At 40.0% G+C, this 24848-nt stretch overlaps 1 protein-coding gene across 1 annotated transcript in view; it reads left to right on the top strand.

The window, feature by feature from the left end:
- The window catches only part of dnah2 (dynein, axonemal, heavy chain 2), a 163408-nt gene that overhangs the window by 98388 nt on the left and 40172 nt on the right, over positions 1–24848 (top strand). The window contains exons 43-51 of the mRNA XM_016454789.1: positions 11274–11391; positions 17331–17467; positions 19647–19784; positions 19856–20014; positions 20352–20504; positions 20872–20963; positions 21568–21766; positions 23617–23841; positions 23941–24045. Coding sequence (XP_016310275.1) covers positions 11274–11391; positions 17331–17467; positions 19647–19784; positions 19856–20014; positions 20352–20504; positions 20872–20963; positions 21568–21766; positions 23617–23841; positions 23941–24045 — 1326 coding nt within the window. The remainder of the gene's footprint in view (positions 1–11273; positions 11392–17330; positions 17468–19646; positions 19785–19855; positions 20015–20351; positions 20505–20871; positions 20964–21567; positions 21767–23616; positions 23842–23940; positions 24046–24848) is intronic.

Here is a 24848-nt window from a genome sequence, read left to right on the forward strand (position 1 = left end):
CATACAATATTTCTTCAATGTTTTAATTGTAATATTAAATCCCCTTTATTTTCCAAAAATAAAATTTGTTTAATTTTCATTAATTAAAAGATAAATTAAATGAATGTTTTATGCCTTAAAAATGTAAATACACAACACAGAATTTCTGAGGGAAAAAACTCAAAAGGCTATTGTAAGAATAAACTTGTTTTTATGCTTTCAAATAATAAGACATGCTAAAACACAGAATTTGGTAACAATAAAACAAGGTTGGAAAAACAAAACATTTCATAGGGCCCTAAAAACATGCAATTTTTGTTACACTTTTAATAAATTGATGTTAAATTGTTTAAGTTTCATGATTTTAATTAATTAGACATGCTTTTTGATTAATAAAATGTAATTTAACCATTAAAAAGGAGTCCCCCCCCCCCCAAAGCCGTAAACCTAGGGGAAGCACTGTAGCATTTGAGAGAGTCTCTCACGGACCCGTCTGCACTGTAGCCTTTTACCCATGTCAGAGAGACTGCTTGACTTGCTAAGTTGGAGGCCAAGTCCACAGTAGGACTTGGAGGAACGGAGCCACAACCCGTCACACGGAATTGAAAACATGGTGCATCTGCGGCTGCCGGTGCTCCCCCATCTAAGAAGGCAACGTCAAGGAACAAGCAGGTAGATAAGCTTCTCTTTCTAAGACAGTTGCTGTCCTTTTGTCTGAGATGTCAGAGATAAAACGCCTTCTTCAGACACTCCAGCCTGTTATGCCTGCTTTACCTGGAGCAATTACACAGGCAGATGAAGAGGGTTCTAAGAGAATGGATGACAAACCTTTCAGTTCCTCTTCTCCTCCATTTCGCACTGACATTGACGTGATCTCTACAAGTGCATCTGATTCGCTTTTTCAGGATCATTTCAATGTGATGGATGTTGCTGCGCAATCTTCCCCCCAGGGGAATACAGTTTTTTTCAGCTGCAGGGGGTTCTAGTGGTGATTCGATTCACTCAGGACTAACTCCATCCTCCGTGGATGATACCTTAACTATGCTCCAGATGGCGGTTGCTCGTTTAGGGCTGGATAACTTGCCAGTGCAGCCAGCCCAGTCCAACGTCTTTTTAGGCAGCCTTCAGCTGGGTCTAACTTCGCTATGCCACCATGCAAGGATTTTGTTGCAGAATTTTCAAACTCCCTAACAGGGTCTAGTACACCTAAACGGCGGTCAAAGACCGCCCGTACACTGGCATCTATGGTGGATGCAGATAGCATTGGGGTTGGCCGTGCTCCAGAAATAGAGCAACCTGTCACTGCCCTTGTGGTGTCACCTGATGAGGCCCTGCGAGGCAATGTGCGTTGCCCCAGTACTCAGTGCGGTCACACAGACTCGTTACTCAAAAAGGCATATGAGTCTACCGCGTATATAGCTCGTGCGGAGAGCACAATATGTCAATTACTCCTCGCCACAACTAGTAAACTTGAATCGGCAAATGTGGACCCCTCAGTTTCACAATTCCTTCAAACTGCGCTTCTGGCTATGGGCCATGTCACCCATGAACTGGGTAGTCTTACAGCCATGCTTCTGACAGCTCGCCGACAAGTGTGGCCCGCCCAGGCGAAACTGCCAGAGGATTGTAAAAAGACACTACGAGACCTCCCAATTGTTCCTGGTCACCTGTTTGGACCCAGTGTCCCAGAGCTTCTGGAAAAGAGGAACTTGTCTGAGGCCACTTGTCAGTTGACCACTAGTCAGTTGGCTCAGCGCACTTCTGTTTTTAAGGTGCCGGGCATTCAGGCTCAACATCGTTTTGCAACACCAGAGCAACGATTCCGTCAGCGTTCTACACCACAGCCTCAGGGGTTACAGAGGCCCCGTGCTACTGAGGACACTCAAGGTTTTCGACCACATCAGCGGCACTCGCCAGGGGGTCCACGTTAGCGCCCCCCTCCACTGCTGTTAAAAGTTGCACCCACAAAGCTTGAAGGCACTGGGCCGTTGGTCGATCATTTTTCAAGTCTACACCTGCAGTACTGGAGGGAGATGACAGTAGATCCTTGGGTTTGGACTACAATGAGCAGGGGGTATACTCTGCAGTTTCGACGCCGGCCCGCAAAATTTTCAAGGATTGTCCCTACAGTAATAGCGGATCCGGTCTGTTCAGAAGCTCTCTCTCAAGAAATGTGTTCGCTGCTAGAGAAGGGAACCATAGAAAGAGTTCATCCCCACTTTCAAAGGGAAGGTTTTTATTCAACTTTCTTCCTCGTTTCAAAGAAGGATGGTGGTTTTCGTCCAGTTCTAAACTTGAGACATCTAAACGTGTTCCTGAAAACTTTTCCCTTTCGGATGTTACGTGCAGCCGATGTTCTTCGGTCAGTAAAAAGGGAAGATTGATTCACAAGCATCGATTTTAAAAAAAGATGCTTACTTTCAAGTTCCAATTGATTGTCATGACTGCAGCTCTACATCCACTGTGGTCCAGAGGGATGCGAATCCTGCCTTACCTAGACGACTGGCTGCTGTGTTCACCCATGAAACAACAAGCTGTCCGCGACACCAGGCTGCTTTTGGAGCATGTGCAGCAGCTGGGTCTTGCAGTCAACGAGGCAAAGAGCTGTCTGAATCCAGTGCAAACAATAACTTACATTGGAATGACACTGGACTCCCGTGTAATGCCTGCCACCCTCTCACATGCTCGAGTGGGCAGTATTCTGCAGCTCCTTGCCTGTTTCCACCTGGGTGCAAGCTTGCCGTACAAGACGCTGTTACAAATCTTGGGGATGCTGACCGCTGCCACTTCTGTGATTCCACTCGGTTTGCTCCACCTCAGGCATCTGCATTGGTGGAACAACAGTTTGCGGTTGAGCCCTGTAAGACATCTTCAACAGCTGATTGTTGTCTCGCGCAGTTGTGTCCAGGCATTGACACCGTGGAATCGCCGGGAGTTTCTGATGTCAGGTGTTCCCCTAGGGGTCATTCCTTTTCATCGAGAGGTCATCACTACCGATGCTTCCCTCTTCAGGTGGGGGGCATCATGGAATCACAGGGGCGTTTGTGGCCAGTGGTCTCCAGCTCGGTCCAGGGACCACATCAATCTTCTGGAATTGCGTGCAGTTTTCCTAGCCCTGCAGCATTTCTTGCCAGTTCTGTCAGGCCATCATGTCCTCATTCGGTCCGACAACACCTCGACAGTGTTTCACCTGAACCATCAAGGTGGAACAAAAGCCTTGTTCAGATTGTCAGCCCAAATCCGATTTTTGTGCAAATCCGATTGAAATCCGATCATATTTAGATAGTCTGAACGGCAACAAACTACATGAAATCCGATTTTTGCAAATCCGTTTCGAGCCACATTCACATGTGGTTTGAAATCGTATTCAAATCACTTTCCTGGAAATCCGTTTCAGTCTGACCGGTCAGATCGGATTTAGGGTGTTTGGAATCCTATTCAAATCGCATTCCTGGAAATCCATTTCAGTCTGACCACTGAGATCGGATTTAGCATAGCTTTTTCACGTTCTCACGCCACGTAAAACATAAACACGTCAGACGTTTTTGTAGAAAACATAATAAATATCTTTGCAGAAACAAGCTTGAGTTGTTGCGAACTGTAAGTCAAGCGGAAAAAGACAATATACTGCTAGTATACTCACCTCTTTGAGTTTTGAAACCAGCGGAGATGGCAGCACGGAATAAAGTCGCACATTCTAGCTTCCTGCATAAGACAAAATCCATAATAATAATAATAATCCAGCATGACGACAACATGTTGTCATGTCGTAAGACAATATCTGTATTGCAAACTGTATTGCTGTTATTGTTGTTCTTAGCATAGGCATAACAACGCAACGGCATCGCCATAGTAACCAAGGCACATTCAGTAAAACGAAAGAGCGCTTATGGACACACACATCGGATTTGAACAGTTGCGATACACTGTGTGGACAGTCAGTTATTCAAATCAGATTCCATCTGGATATGCACAAAATCGGATTTGGGCTGACTGCCTGCCACCCTCTCACATGCTCGAGTGGGCAGTATTCTGCAGCTCCTTGCCTGTTTCCACCTGGGTGCAAGCTTGCCGTACAAGACGCTGTTACAAATCTTGGGGATGCTGACCGCTGCCACTTCTGTGATTCCACTCGGTTTGCTCCACCTCAGGCATCTGCATTGGTGGAACAACAGTTTGCGGTTGAGCCCTGTAAGACATCTTCAACAGCTGATTGTTGTCTCGCGCAGTTGTGTCCAGGCATTGACACCGTGGAATCGCCGGGAGTTTCTGATGTCAGGTGTTCCCCTAGGGGTCATTCCTTTTCATCGAGAGGTCATCACTACCGATGCTTCCCTCTTCAGGTGGGGGGCATCATGGAATCACAGGGGCGTTTGTGGCCAGTGGTCTCCAGCTCGGTCCAGGGACCACATCAATCTTCTGGAATTGCGTGCAGTTTTCCTAGCCCTGCAGCATTTCTTGCCAGTTCTGTCAGGCCATCATGTCCTCATTCGGTCCGACAACACCTCGACAGTGTTTCACCTGAACCATCAAGGTGGAACAAAAGCCTTGTTCAGATTGTCAGCCCAAATCCGATTTTTGTGCAAATCCGATTGAAATCCGATCATATTTAGATAGTTTGAACGGCAACGAACTACATGAAATCCGATTTGTGCAAATCCATTTTGAGCTACATTCGTATGTGGTTTGGAATCCTATTCAAATCGCATTCCTGGAAATCCATTTCAGTCTGACCACTGAGATCGGATTTAGCATAGCTTTTTCACGTTCTCACGCCACGTAAAACATAAACACGTCAGACGTTTTTGTAGAAAACATAATAAATGTCTTTGCAGAAACAAGCTTGTGTTGTTGCGAACTGTAAGTCAAGCGGAAAAAGACAATATACTGCTAGTATACTCACCTCTTTGAGTTTTGAAACCAGCGGAGATGGCAGCACGGAATAAAGTCGCACATTCTAGCTTCCTGCATAAGACAAAATCCATAATAATAATAATAATCCAGCATGACGACAACATGTTGTCATGTCGTAAGACAATATCTGTATTGCAAACTGTATTGCTGTTATTGTTGTTCTTAGCATAGGCATAACAACGCAACGGCATCGCCATAGTAACCAAGGCACATTCAGTAAAACGAAAGAGCGCTTATGGACACACACATCGGATTTGAACAGTTGCGATACACTGTGTGGACAGTCAGTTATTCAAATCAGATTCCATCTGGATATGCACAAAATCGGATTTGGGCTGACAGTCTGAATGAGGCTAAAGTCTCTCAAGTCCCTGCATCTCACCCACAAGATACTCACTTGGTCTCTTCCTCGACTAGCATCATTGAGGGCAGTTCACCTCCCGGGATCGAGCAATCAGATAGCAGATGCTCTGTCAAGGGATCTTCTGCACCCAGGGGAATGGAGGCTTCACCAGGATGTGGTGCAGAGGATATGGGAACAGTTTGGCAAAGCAGAAGTTGATCGTTTTGCAACAGAGGCGAACACTCACTGTCACTTGTGGTTTGCAAGAACAGAGACATCCAGCCCGTTGGGGTAGGTCTCATGAGTGGCCAAACTGTCTGCTTTATGCTTTTCCTCCTCTTCTGCTTCTGTGGGACACATTACACAGAATATCTCTGTGCAACCACAGAGTGTTGCTGCAGCACCTCGATGGCCAGCCAGGCCTTGGTTCCCCATGCTTCTGTCTCTGTTGGTGGGCAGGCCATGGCATCTTCCGTTTCGGAAGGATCTGTTGTCACAGATGAACGGTGCTGTCTGGCATCCGGATCCAGCCCGTCTACAGCTTTGGGTTTGGCCTCTGGGGCTGACTGTCTCTTAACAGATTGTCAGCCCGCCATTGTTCATACCATAATAGTGCTAGAAGTATAGTGCTAGAGCTGCATCCACACGTCAGCTCTATGCAGCTCGTTGGAGGATTTTCTTGTCATGGTGAGAGGAGCGTGGGTTAGATCCTGTACGCTGTGAAGCTCCTGGAGTTCTTATTTTTTTACAGAATCTTTTGGATTCAGCCAAAGCAGCCTCCACGCTGAAAGTATACAGTGAGGAAAATATTTATTTGATCCCCTGCTGATTTTGAAAGTTTGCCCACTTACAAAGAAATGAAGGGTCTGTAATTTTTATGGTAGGTAGTGAGTGAAATAAGTATATGATCCCCTACCAACCAGCAAGAAGTCTGGCTCCCACAGACTGGTTATGTGCCCATGTGGAACACACTTTAAGAAGTTACTCCTAATGTCAGCTCGTTAGGTGTATAAGACATCTGTCCACACAATCTGTATCTTCCATTCCAACCTCTCCCACCACCATGGGCAAGACCAAAGAGCTGTCAAAGGATGTCAGAGACAAGATTGTAGATCTGCACAAGGCTTGAATGGGCTACAAGACCATCAGCAAGAAGCTTGGTGAGAAGGAGACAACTATTGGTGCGATTATTCAGAAATGGAAGAAATACAAAACAACCATCAATCGGCCTTGGTCTGGAGCTCCGTGCAAGATCTTGCCTCATGGACTAAGGATGATCATGAGAAAGGTGAGGGATAAGCCCCGAACTACACGGGAGGAGCTTGTTAATGATCTTAAGACAGTTGGGACCACAGTCACCAAGCAAAACATTGGTAACACACTGGACTGAAATCCTGCAGCACCCGGAAGGTCCCCCTGCTCAAGAAGGCACATGCACAGGCCCATTTAAAGTTTGCTAATGAACATCTAAATGATTCAGAGAAGGCCTGGGAGAAAGTGCTGTGGTCAGATGAGACCAAAATTGAGCTCTTTTGCATTAACTCGACTCGCCGTGTTTGGAGGGAGAGAAATGCTGACTATGACCCCAAGAACACCATCCCTACAGTCAAGCACGGAGGTGGAAACATTATGCTTTGGGGCTGTTTTTCTGCAAAGGGTACATGATGACTTCACCGCATTGAGGGGCAAATGGACGGGGCCATGTACTGTAAAATCTTGGACGAAAACCTCCTTCCCTCAGCCAGAACACTGACGATGGGTCATGGATGGGTCTTCCAGCATGACAATGACCCGAAACATACCGCCAAGGCAACAAAGGAGTGGCTCAAGAAGAAGCACATTAAGGTAATGGAGTGGCCTAGCCAGTCTCCAGACATCAATCCTATAGAAAATCTGTGGAGGTAGCTGAAACTTCGAGTTGCCAAACGACAGCCAAGAAACCTTAAGGATTTAGAGAGGATCTGTAAAGAGGAGTGGATCAAAATCCCTCCTGAGATGTGTGCAAACCTGGTGACCAACTACAAAAAACGTCTTACCTCTGTGCTTGCAAACAAGGGTTTCTGCACCAAGTACTAAGTCATGTTTTGCTTGGGGATCAAATACTTATTTCACTCACTGAAATGCAAATCAATTTCTAACATTTATATAATGTGTTTTTTCTGGATTTTTTGGTCTCTATAAGTTAAAATAAATCTACCATAAAAATTACAGACCCTTTATTTCTTTGTAAGTGGGCAAACTTACAAAATCAGCAGGGGATCAAATAAATATTTTCCCCACTGTTGGTTGTTGCGGCCATTTGTGCGCATGATGTTCCGGTTAATGGTGTTAATGGTTCTTCTCTTGGTTCTCATAATCTCGTGTGCAGTTTTTTGAAGGGTGCAATGACGGCTGAGACCAGCTTCGTAACCCCCATTTTCCTGGATGGGATTTGCAACTTGTTCTTGATTTTGTCTGTCTGCCACCATTTGAGCCTTCGCGGACTGCTTTTTTGTTGGCAATTGCGTCTGCTAAGCGTGCAAGTGAGTTACATGCATTGTCCGTTAGTGAGTTATGTATGCGTTGGTTACCGGATGATTCTGGTGTTGTGCTCAGACCAAATCCTTCTTTTCTACCTAAAGTTCTGCTTCCGCAGTTTATAAATCAGTCAATCAGTTTAGCGGCTTTTCAGTCAGCAACACAATCAGAACATTTAGGGGATCACCCTTTGTGTCCTGTGTGAGCCCTGAAGGGATATGTGACTGCTACCGTTCATTTTAGGAGCACAGATCAGCTTTTTGTTTGTTATGGTGGTGCAAGGAATGGGACCGCTGTTTCAAAGCAGAGATTGTCAAATTGGATTGTTGAGGTTATCTCTTTGGCATACAAGAAGGCCCAAAAAACCTTTGCCAGAGGGTATCTCTTGTCATTCCACTAGGGCTGTGTCTACATCTTGGACTGCTTTCAGAGGAGTCTCTGTAGCAGATATCTGTGCTGCTGCTACTTGGGCTTCCCCGTGTACTTTTGCCCACTTCTACAAGCTCAACGTTGCTGCCCCTCATGCTGTCAGTTCAGCAGTTCTTCAGGAGCAACCTTGAACTTTTTTTTTTCAGGTGAGTGGCATTCCTCATGACTATGTTGGTAGGAGTCATCCACTAGGGCTTAAGCACCGCTTTCACCACCAGAGTTATTTGTCACTCGGAATGTGCGAGAAAGGCATATCGAGACTGAAGGCTGAGCTAGTGTGTCTATTATACTCTAGGCTCAGCCTACGTCACCACTTGACTTTTTTGGTATATTATCTCAACCTATCGAGCTGGCGCTGCGATAATCCACTAGTGCTTAAGCACCGCCTCTGGCGGTCATCCGGAATTCACAGAACCACAGTTACATACGTAACTAGTGTTTCCATTCACGAGTAGTTTTAAGGGCAAAGAGCCTGCCTCTGAAACAAATGTCTTTGCAGCAGCTGTTCTAGAGCCTAAAAGGCTACGCCAATCTTCTATCCCTCATTACCATGAAAATGAATCGCCGTCAGCGGCCACGCTTATTCAGCACCCGATACATTTACCACCAAGACAACAGTGTTTCCCTTAAACACTCTTCGCTGTTTAGAGAACATGTGGCAACAAGGACTTAACACTCATTAAAAGCCCCCCTGACAGACTCTCGGCTCACTCGTGGGTGCTTTGAAAATGATGGCGTAGTCAAGACGGCAGCTAGCGCTAATTGCCACAGCTTATGATCTCTTTCTTTTCACAGTTGGTTTGGCTGCGGCTAAAGGAGCGCCACTCCATGCTGTGCTTTTAACACAGTCGTCTTTTCACCCAGTCGGCTGAGACTCCTCATGTCTAAAACCGTGTGTTTAGCGTTCATGTTTGTTCTGATCTTTTTTGTTTTCGCTTCTGTTGTTTTTCCTCATCTCCTTCATTCTTTGTAACCCTTTTCACGTGTCTCATCCTGATGTGGGTAAAAATAGAAGAGAGGAGTAGGGGTGGTGGGGCATATGTGTTTCTCAGGTTTTCCTTCTTTAATGATGTTCCTGTGTGTGCGAGAGAGAGATGCAGGTGAGGTCTGACAGACTGTTTTTATGCTTTGTTGATGTTGTCAAAGTCTCTTGTTTCTCTGTTTAGATGTCATCCAAATTTCCCCCTTTTGTACTGCACTCTATAACATGTTAGGAATAGTATACTACTCTTACTGTTTTTTTTAGAGTTTAGTTCCAGCCGTGTTCTAACACACCTGGCTGCAATTTTCAAGGAACCCTAAAGACCTTGATTAGATTATTCAGGTGGGTTTAATTAGAGTTGGAACTAACCTCTGCTGGGACTAGAAATGGGGAACACTTACTTGCTAAATTAAACGTTTAACATAATGAGGTCAGGTGACAGAATATTTTTTTCTTTCAGTATTGAGAATAGCACATTACCAATTACAAAATGTTGAGAACAGCTGAACAATGAGTGTTTTTTTTTTACAGCAGAATTAATGTGTCATCACTGAATCATTATTTTCCTGTTTATCCCTGTAAAGCTGCTTTGAAACAATCTGTATTGTATGAAGCGCTATGTAAAAAGGTGGGGGGGGGAAACAAAATCAGATTTAAAAAAAAGAAGAAGAATACATTGTTGTCACATAACCTTGAATAAGTGGCTTCCAGTTATCACCTAACATATTACAAATGTGTGTGTTTATTATATACTGTATACTACCATTAAAAATTTGGGGGTCGGTAAGATTTCTTGAAAGGTTCTTACATTTTTCTTGGCTATAAACCAAGGCTGGATTTATTTGATATAAAATACAAATTAAAAATAAATATAATTTATAGATCAATTTAAAATAATTTTTTCTATTTTAATGTATTTTAAAATGTAATATATTGTAAAATGTTTATATTTTATTCCTGTGATATATATACTGCTGTTCAAAAGTTTGAGAACAGTAAGATTTTTAATGTTTTTTTAAGAAGTCTGTTATGCTCACGAAGGCTGCATTTGATGAAAAATAAGGGGAAAAAAATGTAATATTGTAAAATATTATTACAATTAAAAATAATTATGTTCTATTTTAATATACTTCAAAATATAATTTATTCCTGTCATGCAAAGCTGAATTTCACATCAGTCTTCAGTGTCACATGATCCTTCAGAAATCATTCTAATATGCTGATTTGATGATCACGGTATTGCACTCACTGAAAGTCATGTGACAAGTGACAACAATGTATGATACTATTGCATAATATTCTCTGTCGCAATCTTTTCCTTTCCAAACATATTCTGAAATACTGCATTATGTTTCTCATTTTTAGTAAGTATACTGTCCAGTATGCAGTAAGGACTACACTAGTATTCTATTCCGAACTTATTCCATAAACTTTTTATGTACTATTTTTAAAATTGTAGTAAGAGTACACTACATACAGTGTAGGATTCAGTAAGTAGTAATGTAGTGTTCCATTCTGAACATAGCCAAATTCTCGCTCTCTCCCTTTCAATGTTTTCACCCCTGTCACTGTCTAATTCTCTGTGGGTTTGGGTACCTGTGGTGACTGTCTGTGTGGGTTTGGTGTCCTGGTGTTAGCATATGAGTGTGTGTGATTCTAAATCTCTGTTGGTTAACGTCTCTAGATACTTTCTGCCTAGTGTGTGTAATTCTTTACATTTTGGGGGTCCATCTTGTTCTCTGCTCTCTCTGTGACTCAAGCTGCCATTTCTATCTGCATCCTCCCTTTCCCTCTCCCTCCTTCCTTCTGTCTCTCCACCTCTCGATGCCTGTCTCCTCACTCTTTCATATCTGACTCAACCCCCCCCCTTTGCATATCTATTTCTGGTGCCTATCTCTAACTCTCCATGCAAACATCACCTCACCCTGTTTCCTCATTACCGCCACTCCATATAACACACACACACACACTCACACACACCCTTGAGTCTCCTGTGTATCAGTGTCTCATTGCTGTATGATTCCACCTCTATTTGATTCCTCTCCTGTAGTTGAATCGTTATCTCCTTCTTTGAATTCTGACCTTTGAACTTTGCTCATGGCCCTTTAGGAGTGTCCACTAAACCCCAAGGCAGTGACCCTGGGAGAGCTGTACGGAGAATACAACCTCTCCACCAATGAGTGGACAGACGGCGTCCTCTCCTCGCTTATGAGGACAGCCTGTGCAGGTATGTTTTGTTTTGTGTTGTGTTGTGTTGTGTTGTGTTGTGTTTTGATTTGTTCTTTTGGTGTTTTTATTGTTTTTTGTTTTGTTTTGTGTTTTTGTGTTTTTTTTTATGTGTACCCTGTGAAAGCTGTGTAAATGTCAACTTAACTTGAGTTTAAAGGTAGGAAACAAAATATTGCGTAACATTTGGATTCAGCCATTTGTTTGAATCACCCTTATAGTCAAATATATGTGCATATAAAGACTAGATTGTAGATCTAAAATGTAGATTTCTGCAGCAGTGCACTTTACTCTTGCGCTTCTACACTTTACACGTTACTCTTGCGCTTCTCTCTTCTTCACATCAATACAACGTCAAATATATTTGCCTCCAGAACTGTCAAAACTTGTTAAAGAAAAACAAGTTCAGGTGTCTCATTAAAGGGAGAGGAAGCTACTTGGTGAGTCTGTTTTGCAGCCTTAGTATTGATTTGTTTTTGAAAGAGTATCATTGTAATAATACACACTTTAATTATATTAATCATAATGCTGAATGATTACCAGTTTAATTGAAGTTTAAAGAAACACATTTCTGGTGTGGTCTTACTAATGGGCCTGTGGAGGTGCACAAGACTCAAAAAATAGAAGAAACATTGTTTTTGGCCACTGATGTACATATTACAGCCTTTCAGATTCAAGTTAACACAGTAGTTTAATGCTGGTTAACATTCATTCAGTAAAGGTTACAGCAATAATTGCAAATAACAGTAGAAATAGGTCTTGCATTTAGATCTTTCATAGTTTTTCATTTAGGATGCCCACTTTCAATTCATGATGGATAAAATAATTTATTTTCTCATTAAATTTATTTCTGAGTGACAAAGAAATCAAAAGGTTGTGAATGTGATTTCATGTTGACTTTGAGGCTTGTGCTCATCAAGAAGTTTAGAAATTTGCTGACTGAAATAGCAGTCGCAGATAGCAGGTGCGACGTCAGCTGAAGCACTGACAGAGACAGAGGAAAGATAATGAGTCAATGAATCCTGATGTGACAAAAAAATAAAAAAACAAACAGAAGAGAGAAAGAAAGAAGCAAAGAACGAGTGAAAATGGTTGTAGAAAAGTTTGCTGATTTGTTTTCGTTTTGCCATCCTGTCCAGCCTGGTCTCTATCCACAAACCCTCTCTGTCTCTCTGCCAGTCTCTTGAGTATCACAGGAAATCACAGAGCTTGTTTTTTCAAGCCTTTCTCTTTGATCGCTATACAGCTAAAACAGCAGGGATTGGCAGCACTTGTGTGTGTGTTTTGTCAGTTTTTGTACTCGTTTTCTGTGTACAATCCAATATGAAGTTTGTCAATCTGTCCGAAGTAGACTCTCAAGTCGTTCACGAAGGATGCGTTGTGTTATTCTGGTATTTCTTAATTATTGGTCTATGTACTCATGCAGAGTTGAAAATATATTCTATTAAAATAATGTGTAATTTTTGTTCTTAATTGTAGTGTATCTCTGTGTTTTGTCATTTGTAGCTGGTGTCACACTGATCTAGGGATATGCCAGTATCAATTTTTCATGTTCACTGATCTGGTCTTTTTGATGTTCCCTGCCCCTCTCTTCATCTCTCTCTTATCTTGCACATTATTCTGACATTATTCACGTTATTCTTGGCCAACAAACAGCACAAATCCCCTCTCTTTCCGTCTTTCTCTCTCTCTCTCTTTGAGTTTTTCAATTTCAGTTTGATTTATTGGCATGACAAATAACAAGAAAGGATGTCTGACAAAGAAATTCTCTTCAAGGAATTCCTCCGTTTCCTTCATTAGGCACTCTCTCTACTTTTTTGCCTTTAAACTGTTTTTAAGAAGCCTACTGAGCCAAATTCCTCTTACTGAAGGCATATTTAGAGGCCTACATCTTAATATAGAAGTTCTCCCTAAAATAGATTGTTGAAACTTCAATACGTACTACATAAGAGTGTTATTAGGCTAAGCTGAACATGATTTTACAGGGTTTACTTTTGCATGAATGAAAAAAAATGATATTACTACAGTGGGTCTCTGATGGTTAACATTGGAGTCTGTGTGTGCACTGCATTGTTCTTTTGAAACTGTCTGACAGAGCCAAAAATGTGCCTTCCCCCGGATGCTTGTGTTTCTCTCTGGACTTCTGCAGTCCCTTCCTCCCTCTGTTTCCCTTTGAATGTTTCAATGGGCTTCATTGGCATGACAAGTAATGGTGCATTTGCCAAAGAGAATGAGTCAGTGAGTATTAAAAGGAAAATACAAAATACAAATTGTTTGGTTTGCTATATAAGAACAACCATTTATCTTGTTCTTTGTTTATTTTGCCATGTTTTCAGCCTGCTTGTTCCCGTTGCTGGGTTGTTTGTTGAGTGTGGACCTAGTCAAGATGATTCCCATTTTTCACAGAGGACAAGTGTACATTTCTGGGCCAGATAACTTTGCATTTGTTTAGGTTTCCCAGTGTGTTTAATTTAGTCAAATTTCATTTGTGTTCTAGTGTGGTTTAGTCCAATCACATGATTATTCTGCTCTTGAACCTCTGTCTGTAGTGAGAGGCATGTTTTGCTAAACTCTTGAATTTACAGGATTTTATACTGGTATGTTTGGAGACCACTAAGTTCTAAATGGTTTCAGAGTTTAATTGCCTGTTTTGTGTCATCATAGTTAATGGATATCAGCCTAATTATACCCTGCATGCATTCTTTCTGGAGTTCCATATACTTTTTTTTTTTGTTTGTTTTTTGTTTTTTTTCCAGAATTCAACAAGCAAGGTCTCAGTTGGGTGTTTTTCCCATTTGGCGAGTTCTTGGTTTGTTAGTGGACCACACACCTTGCTGCCATAAAAAGCAATGGCCTCAATTACTGATTCTAATATTTTCAGCCTCATTTTAATTGAAATCTCAACAGGACATTGCCTTTTTACGACACAGTGGGCCCTGTGAGCCATTCCTCTCAATTCTTTCACCACAGGGTTGATGTTGCCTGTGGACCTGAGTTTCAGGCCTAATTGTACTTTGATGAATGTGTGATATAATTGGATATGAATATGTTTTTCATGCATGTACATCTGTATCTTGAAGGTCAATATTTGAGTTTTTAATTTTAGGTTTACTGCCAGGGTAAATGGTCCAGTCTGTCAGTATTGTTCTAGTAGGTCCAACTTTTGCTGTGATCCTGAATCAGAACAAGGTCTGAGCCAAACTGAGTGATACCAGAAACTACAGATGCTGATTGAAATGGTTGGAAAATACTAGGCTCAAGCAACAACTCTCTGTGCTACAGAGATTTTGTTTTTCTTTTATAGCTGTAATTTTATTCAAATATTTTCATTTAGTTCATGCTTTCTGTCAACAATAATTTATTGTGAATTACCCCCTTCAACACTTAAAATTAGAATTATAAGACAATGTGCAGTCAGATGGACATTATTGCAAAATAAACCCACGGTCAGGTGATAAAATTTTGCATAACCCAGTGTTGACTATTTTGCATTAATGAACTGCTGGTGGTTCATTAAATGGTTCCTTACCAGATAAATGAATGAATGGACATGGAATATAGATTTTAGTTGAAATATTGAGTCTGAGTTGAAGAGGTCAAAGAGTGATTCAAGAGATGCAGCTATGTAAGAAATTGGTTGGGCCGATGGACAGTGCAGTTTAGTGGCCATTATACAAAAATATTTGACTTCAGAGTGCAACGATCGATCAGACAGGATGAAATATTCCAGACAGTTAAGCAATAATGCCATAATTTTTAATGTCAAACAGCAGATAGAATGGAAGGCTTTTATAAAGTTATGGCAAAAATCTTGCAATTTTTGTTTGATATTTATTTCAATGAATGTTAGAAGCATAATCAGATGTGCTGTAATTTTGGTATTAAAAAGTCAATTTTACTTCTACCCAGGAGATTGTGTGCTTTTTGAAGAATTCTAAGAGCCTGGTATTGATTACTACAAAACAGCCTTCCCTAGTTACCTCCCACACAAATGCTTTAGTCATTATTACGGATAAATTCATTCCCCCTTCAAGAGCCATATTGAATAGCTTTTGGAGAGCAGACTAGAATTAGTACATTTAGCTCTAGTGCATTTGCTTTTTAATGTGGTCGTTTTGTCTTGAAGCTCTTGCGCGGTAATGCAGAGATCTAATGGATTCTGATCTCAATAGCTGATTCGAACACCTCAGGCTGTTTGTTTATTTAATTTTGCTTAGAACTCTCTTTTTCTCCTGCTTCCCCTGCAATTAAATTTTCCTTTAGTTTGTGCCTAACTTCCTCCTCATACTTTTAACCTAATTTGTGGAGCCGTTTTGTCTGTAGCCCTTATACTGTATACATTAAACTCTTTCCATCACACAGACAGGAGTTTCCTATCAGTCCTGAACTCTGTGACCATACTGACCAAGAAGACGACTCAATTACCATCCAGTCGCATTACCATTCTCTTGCCAGTCATCAGTCCAATCAAAAGCAATTTTTCTTTTTTGCAGCTGTTCTCTCTTTTTTTCAGGGGCTCCTTCAGTTTATTTTTCTATCCCAGGTGTCAGTAGGGGTCTCAAACTGGTCTTAGAGGGATAGTTCACCCAATAATGTAAATAATAATTTTCTCATTCTCATGTTGTTCCAAACCTGTACGCATTTCTTTCTAGAAACCAGAAAATGAAAGTTCTGTCATCATTTATATGGATTTCTGTTATAATGTACTGTAAAAGTTTAGGTGGAATGGACTTTAAATAGAGAGACAGAAGTCTCAGGTTTGTTAAATATATCTTCATTTCTATCATGACAACTCTCTGAAGATTTTAGCATGGTAATGGATGTGACAATGTTAATGTTTTTGGTCTTGGCGGAATAGATTTGCTACGCTGCTAAATAGCTGCTGCTGCTGGTTATTGCTGTTGTTGATTATTGCTGCTGCTGCAAGCAAGTACAGGAATTTGCTGCTGTCAATACATATGCTGTGAGTATTTAAGAATACTGCTGCTGCACAAATAGCATATTAAATAACCCGTAGCAGATCTATACAGGTGGAGCTGGGGAAGGTGGAGGGTTTCAGAGGAACTCTGAAAGCGCGCTGCGAAATGCTCTAGTAAATGCTAAACAGCCATTTAAATGTAAAGCAGCAAGCTCATTGGCTGCATATGCAACATGAACCAATCAGCTTGTGCCAGGTAGTTTAACGCTGTGAATATCATCGGTTTGCGTTGAGGACCCATCAGCCTGCACCATTCTAGAGTTTCATGACAGAACTTGGCATTTATTTTTCTAAGATTAACAAAAGTATTTTGGGTTTAAAACGACATGTAGATGATGTAAAATGATGACAATATTTACACTTTTCGATTAACTATCCCTTTAAGCTGTTGTTTGATATTTGTGTGTGAATGCTTTTCTGATATCATTTTGAATGTAAGCTCACAGTTTGCAGTGGCTCAGTGCGGTTTGTATCTGTTGCCTGTGTCCCCTCCTCCCTGTTCAGAGAGGGAAGATGGCCCAGAGGAGATGTGACACTTCCTGTAGCTGTGTGTGACAGGTCTGGTGTTATTCGCTTACCCAGGCAGCCAGCAGGCCTGCTGCTTCCAGACAGGGCGCGTTTGTATGTGTGTGTATAAGACAGATGGGTTGTGTGCCATGTTTGTGTTTTATTGTTTTGAGTTCAGTAAATGAGACACACATGGGCTGATAAAGGGACAGGAAAAGATAAATTATCAATTAGAGGCTTCACCACAATTGCCTGCAAGTCTCTCTGGTGTCTGTGAAACCAATGTAGGGAAATAAGACTGACAGAGAGAAGAAGAGAAAGGGAAAATGAAACATAGAGAGACAAAGAGATCCAGGGTGTATTAGGAAATTCACATTCATTCTGTGCGTGTGTGTGTGTGTGTGTGTGTGTGAGAGAGAAGCACTAACACTACCTCTCTGTGTGGCCGAACTCAGATGAGAAGCCTGATGAGAAGTGGATTGTGTTTGACGGGCCAGTGGACACGCTGTGGATCGAGAGCATGAACTCTGTAATGGATGACAACAAAGTCCTCACACTCATCAATGGAGAGAGAATCTCCATGCCCGAACAGGTACCGGTGCCAGACCATACTCTGCACACACTAAAACCTCTGATACTGCCCGCCCAGGGTTATTTCACTTCTGATTCCAGACCTGATACTGTGCACTTCGCCTCACTAACCCATCAGTGTACTACAGAGAACTATTTAGTATTTCCTTCTAGGGTTGGGCCGATAAACGATGCCATCGTCCTTCGCCGATGGCTGATAGACATCACGATGTTGAGCCGGCATCGTGATCCCCCCCCACCATTCCCCCACATCTCAATACCGTGTTCGGAAAGAAAATGAAGTGTAGGCGGAACACCTAAAGGGAATAAATATTAGATGGGAGGAAAATATATATTTCAATATTTTTCCTTGCAGTTATATAATTGGGTAATTATACTACATATTTCGGCATCAGGGAGCCGCTATTATACCTGGCATTGAAACTGGCATCGTGCTTTTGAATGCACGATCGCTTTTAGTTTCACTTTCACTTTCGAGATTCGCGATCGCACGTACTCTGTTTATACTATGGAGCGGCAGTACTTGCCACACATTTTATATGTTTGTCAGTGGTACTGAGGATCTGCAAATCATTCACCATCGTCCTCAGTCATCTCTCCCTACTCTGTTTATGTGGTAAGTGAAATTTTATGCACTGTAATGTAACAGGCAACCGTTACACTGTGTCTACACCGGACGCTGCGCCGCATCAGCTAAAGTCTACACTGGACGCGACAAAGTGACCGTTGAAAATCATTTGAAATTTGTGTTAGCATCCATAAATAGAACGCGGCAGCAGTTTACTGTCGGGGATTTGTCATGTCTCGCCTCGCCGCATCCAGTGTAGACAACATCACTGATTATAATGAGTTCTATAGACTGATCTATATATAATAAATGTCTATTATTGATCAGTGGTTCTATAGTATTTTGCCGCACCGCTCGCGTCCGGTGTAGAAACTGTGTTAGGAATCGTGTTTTCCCTTATAAGGATTCACGCATTGTACAAAGCCTAGCCTATAATAAATAATATTTTAGCGTCCAGATTAGGGGTCGACCGATATGTGTTTTTCAAGGCCGATGCCGATACCGATTATTACAGATCAAATAGACCGATAACTGATATTTTGAACCGATATATATATGTGTGGTATAAAAATTAAAATTAATGTCAAAATTAAGAATAATTCCCTTATAAGGATTCACGCTTCGGGCACACCCCCTAATACACCCCCGCCCCGCCCCCGCCGATGTCATCGTCCATCACGATGTTTCACTGTAGATATCGTCCGATGCCAATTTTGTAGACATCGCCCAACCCTATTTCCTTCAATTATGACCTTTTTCATCAGTTATTGGGTGAATTTCATGAAGAAATGCCTTAGGCATATAAAAAAGCCATTATTCAAAGGTTTGGGTTCAGTAAGAATTTTTATTTTTAAATAAATTAATAATTTTATTCAGCAAGGACACTTTAAATTGATAAAGTATTGATAAAAAATATTGATAAAGATTTAATCTATTATTTTATTGTAATAACATTTTACAGTATTGCTGCTTTTACTGTATTTTTAATTAAATAAATGCAGCCTTGGTGAGAAAAGCTTTCAAATACTAAAATAAATAAATAAATCTTAACAAGCCCATACTTTTGAAAGGTAGTGTATTTTGCATCAAGAAAAGGAAGCTTATTTTTTTTTTAAACTATTAAAATGTTTTGCATAGTGACATTATTTTTATGACAAGCATATTTTCTCCCTAAAATCTCATTACAATTATGCATTACTATAATACTAAAAATTTTTTGCTGTAATAAAAAAATTAAAATCTCTGTAATGCAATTATGTTGTTAAATTTTACTTGTTTATTTAATAATTAATTTATATACAATTATATTTTTCTATTATAGTGATGATGATGATGATGATGATGATGATGATTATTAATTTTTTTATATTAGAATTTAGGTGGGAAAATCAGCTTTAATGTCATAGAAAAAATGTCGCAATACATAAAATCATAATGGCCCTAAAATAGATCTCTTTTCATATATGCAAATATGAAAATATTTTTCTTAATTATTTCTTTTGTTTTAGTGTGAAATGTTCTTGACAGGTTTCGTGAGATTTAATTTTCAGCTAAGTGACAGTTCTGTGCTTATTTGGTTGGGTTTAACCATTAATGAGAGAGTGTGTTGCAGGTCTCATTATTGTTTGAAGTGGAGGATCTAGCTGTGGCGTCTCCTGCTACCGTGTCTCGCTGTGGAATGGTTTACAACGACTACTCTGATTTGACCTGGAAGCCTTATGTTCAGTCCTGGATGGAAAAACGGCAGAAGGTTTGGGACACAATGTGAAGCATCGTGTTATACATTTGGCAAAGTGCTTCATCTCTCTCTTTTGCTTTCAGATTGAAATGGATCATCTCAGGCAGCTGTTTGACCGCTACATAGACAAGACCCTCACTTTTAAGAAGACTCACTGTAAGGAGCTGGTGCCCATCACTGAACTGAACGGAGTGTCATCGCTCTGTAGGCTCTACGACTCACTGGCCACTCCAGAGAACGGGGTCAGAACACTTTCACTTCATTGATGTGTACAGCTAATATTGCAGCTGTACTGTAGATGGACCGTATAACTGACCATCATTCATGGAACATCAGTGTATTGCTCAAAACATTTAGAATGACATGAGGGAGATTTTTCTTTATGGGTAAACTAGTCCTTTAAAAGCATGCTTTTATTCATATCTGGGGTGTATTTTTACTGACTGTTTTGTTTTCTGATCTTGCAGCTCTCAAGTCTTGTGTCAGTGTCTGGCTTAATTAAACTTAATTAAACTTAATATTTAGCTCTACTGTAGCTAGTTTACACAAGCGTAATACTATAACTCTCTGGCTGGTCAGGTGAACCCAGCGGACTCTGAAAACTTTGGCCGTATGGTGGAGCTCTGGTTCATCTTCAGTCTCATATGGTCTGTGTGCGCCTCCGTAGATGAGGATGGACGCAAGAAGATTGACAACTTCCTGCGGGAAGTAGAGGGGACTTTCCCTAACAAGGTATACAGTGGGCCAAAATGTGTATGAACACTTAAAGATGAAGTGTGTAATTTCTGTGCCATTAATGTCACCAAATAGAATGACAAAATAATGACTTAAAAACGTGTGAACTGGATTGCAAAAAATGAAATCACTTCACATGTATTTAAGTATCCAAATACTTTTTGGGGCCACAGTAGTCTACATACAGTGTGAAATCGATAACATGTTTGTGTAATTAATGTAAATGTATGCACGCACATACTCACACATGCTAATGTTACATGAAAAGTACTGATTCTCTGGATCTAGAATAAATGTTTAAGCCTTTTTGCCTACAGAAACAAATATATTACTGGAGAAATAATCACCTTGTATTAAACCTCAGGACACCATCTACGAATACTACGTGGACACCAAGAACAAAACGTGGGCGTCATTTGAGGACAAGCTGCCCAAAGGCTGGCGCTACGCCTCCAAGTGAGATGTGTGTGTGTATGTGTGTGTGTGTGTGCCCCATCCTCCCCCTATTCAGGGGTCTCTGCCAGCCGCCTGCGGGCTCAGTCAAAGGCCTCTCGCCTGGCTCCCTCCCAGACTTCTGAACTCCCCGTCTATTCATATTTCTCATCTTTTTCATCCTTCTTCGTCTATCTCTTCTCTCCCCTGCTCTCATTTGTCATGTCAGTCCAACTCTTTCCCCTTCATTGTCCTCTGTCCTCTTGGCTCTCTTTGCTCCCTCTTTGTCGGCTGTCCATTTTTCCATCCTGGGGTTCTTTTTTTTTTTCTTACCTGACTCTTTTTTTTATCCCTCTGTTCATTTGAAATGTCTCGCTACATCTTTCAATTTTCAGTCTTTCAATCAAGACTTTTCACCTCCTCTTCCTCCTCGGTATTCTCATTCATTCTGCTCTCTCAACTCTATTTCCTCCCACCCATTTTTGCTCTTTATTTCTCTCTCTCTCGCTCTGTATTCTACTTTTACTCTTCTTTTTTGTCCTCTTTTTAAAGCATGTCTCATACTTAGCCGTCCCACTTTTCAACTTTCTTTCTGGCGTCTTTTTAATTATCACCTGTCTCTCTGCAGCGCTCCGTTCTATAAGATCATGGTCCCCACAGTGGACACTGTGCGCTATCATTACCTGGTCAAGGCTCTGGTGTCCACTCAGCACCCTGTGCTCCTGACGGGTCCAGTGGGGACAGGGAAGACTTCAGTGGCCCAGAATGTCCTGCAGAGCCTGGACTCAGTCACGTGGGCCATGCTCACCATAAACACGTCCTCAAAGGTGATGATAAACACTTTTAGTATTAGTAAAAGGTGAATTTTGATCTCAGCAGAAGCACTTAATAAATCCCAAGGATGATCTCCAAAAAAAAAAAAAGAAAAGAAAAAATCATTTTTGCAGTAAAATATCTAAACCAGCTTCAGGAAAAGATATTTGAGAAGAAAAAGTTTGGTAAGGTAGCACTTAAGCAAGTGTGCAGGAATAATAATATATCTTGAAATATTTTTAACCATAACATTTCTCTTTTTTGTTAGGTTTATTATGCATTTATTTTAGTGCTGTCAAACGATTAATCGCGAGTAATCGCATCCAAAATAAAAGTTTTTGTTCACATTATATATGTATGTGTACTGTGTATATTTGTTATGTATATATAAATACACACACATACAGTATATATTTTGAAAATATTTACGTTTATACATTTATATATTCATATTCTTATTTTATATTATATATAAATATATTTAAAATATAAACATAACATATTTTTATATATATATATATATATATATATATACATGCATGTGTTTGTATTTATATATACTTAATAAATATACACAGTTCACACACATATATTATGTAAACAAAAACTTTTATTTTGGATGTGATTAATCGTTTGACAGCACTAATTTATTTATTTGTTTATTTTAACAACAAATAAAAGCACTGTGTTGTGTTGGCAAGTGAAATATAAGCAAAGAAAACTTAAGTGCACTGAAAGATATGACTGGAAGAAGAAATGGACTATTCATGAACCATCACCAGGTGTCTCCAGGGGGACTGCTCCTGTAATAAGTGAGCTGTAATTTGGGTTGAATAAAAGAATGAGTAATAATGAATGAATAATTGGTCATTTTAGTTTTGTTAAGAATATTTCGTAGCATAAAAGACTGACATATTAAAATAGTTATGAGTTCTGGTGCTTAGAATAAAAAATATCTCTAGAGAACAAAAATTAAGTGTATTATTACTTTCAAAAGTTTGAGGTTGGTAAGATTTTGTATTTATTTATTTTTTAAGTTTATGTATGCTCATCGGGGGTGCATTCATTTGACAAAAAAATATAGTAGAAACAGTGATATTATGAAATAGTATTATAATTTAAAATTGTTTTCTATTTTAACATATTGTAAACTGTAATTCATTCCTGTGATGGCAAAGCTGAATACTCCAGTCTTCAGTGTCACATGATTCTTCAGAAATCATTCTAATATGCTGATTTGGTGTTCAAGAAACATTTCTTATTATTATCAATATTGAAAACAGTTTCTGTGGAAACTGTGATACATTTTTTAAGGATTCTTTGATTGATAGAAAGTTCAAATGAACAGCATTTGTTTTATATACAAATCTTTTATATTTACTGTCACTTTTGATTAATTTAATGCATCCTTGCTGAATAACGTATTTATTTCTTTCAAAAACAAAACAAAACAAAACAAAATCTTACAGACCCCAAACTGAACAGTAGTGTACACTCAGACACAGAACTTTTATATCAGTCACCTCTAGGATGCTCAGAGCACTCTCTTTCTCTGTGAGTGTGTATGTGGTTAATCAGTGTGTGCAGTGATATTTTAGTAGTCCACTCTCACATCTGTAGTGAGCTGAGTCATTGCTCAGATGGCCCAACCTGGCAAGCAAATATTAGAACACATGGTGAGAGCTCTACCATCCTCATCATCAATCTCCAACTATCATCATCATCATCATCATTTGTTATTATAATAAAGAGTTTTCCACTAATCTCCAAATCTGCAGTCACGCTCACTGAATATTTTATCATCTTTGGGTTTACTTGCTAACGTTCTTGTCTTAATAACATTATTTTTCTGTCTTTCTTTCAGACTAGCTCTAATAACGTGCAGGAGATCATCGAGTCTCGAGTGGAGAAGAGAATTAAAGGTGTGTATGTTCCAGTGGGAGGGAAAAGGATGGTTGTTTTCCTGGATGATCTCAACATGCCCGCCATGGACGACTTTGGCTCCCAGCCTCCTCTGGAGCTGCTCCGTCTCTGGATCGACTATGGCTTCTGGTACGACCGCCAGAAACAGATCCTCAAGTGTATCAAGGTTAGACTGTGTGGGTGCATTTTATTAGTTTTTATATGAGTATATATTTTAGATGTGCATATAATCACGTCTTCTCCCTTTTTTGCCATGATCTAAAAGGACATTTTTCTGCTGGCTGCTATGGGGCCCCCTGGTGGAGGGAGGACTCAGATATCAGGACGCCTTCAGAGTCGCTTTAATCTTATCAACATGACATTTCCTACAGTGAGTAGAGATTCACTCTAAACTAGGTGTAAATTGATGAACTTATGATGGAAGTATGACTGCAACGCTTTCCCGTTGGCGCACAGCATGCACAGCTTAATAGTGTAAAGCAGCTATTGACAAATAACTAAAAAGGAAAGAAAAAAGTCATTTTTTTATGCAAATAAATTAGAAAGTAAAAGAACTAATCACAATTCAGTATTAAAATATTATGATGATGCTATAGCTGTTGTTTAAATACCGAAAACTGTGCAATGATGTATGAAAACTTTAATCATACAAGTATTGTGGAGATAGCACATTATTTGATAAAGAGAGAGAGATGTAGCACTTTGCCAAATATACTGGATTTTACTCCAGCTGTGCAGAAAAATAGGCATAAGAAGAAGAAAGTAATAAGAATTTCAATACAGAATTTCTCGCATAGCAAGCACTGTAATAAACCATGCTTTAAAGCACATGACTACAGATGGTATATTTGGATTAAACCAGTGGTTATCGTTTTTGTCGCAGCCTAGTTTGAAATTAATTTAAAGCCACTTACAAATAAGAAGAAACACAAGCAATTTATCATAAACGAGTCAATAATATTAGGAGTGAGTTATTTCAAGTTTTTATTGAAAAAAATGAAATATTTTTTCAGTTTCTTGTCACACTTTCTGAATAATGAAAACAGTTTTATTAAAAAAGAATAAAAACTGCATACATAATTTCAGTTGTTAAATTCTGAGTATATAATTTTTATATATTATTTCTTTATAATATTTTTGTTGCAAAAATGCATTAAACATTTCATTATAGAA

This window comes from Sinocyclocheilus anshuiensis, unplaced genomic scaffold (genome assembly GCF_001515605.1).
Source record: "Sinocyclocheilus anshuiensis isolate Anshui unplaced genomic scaffold, SAMN03320099.WGS_v1.1 scaffold99, whole genome shotgun sequence".
In the NCBI taxonomy this organism is placed as follows: Eukaryota; Metazoa; Chordata; class Actinopteri; order Cypriniformes; family Cyprinidae; genus Sinocyclocheilus; species Sinocyclocheilus anshuiensis.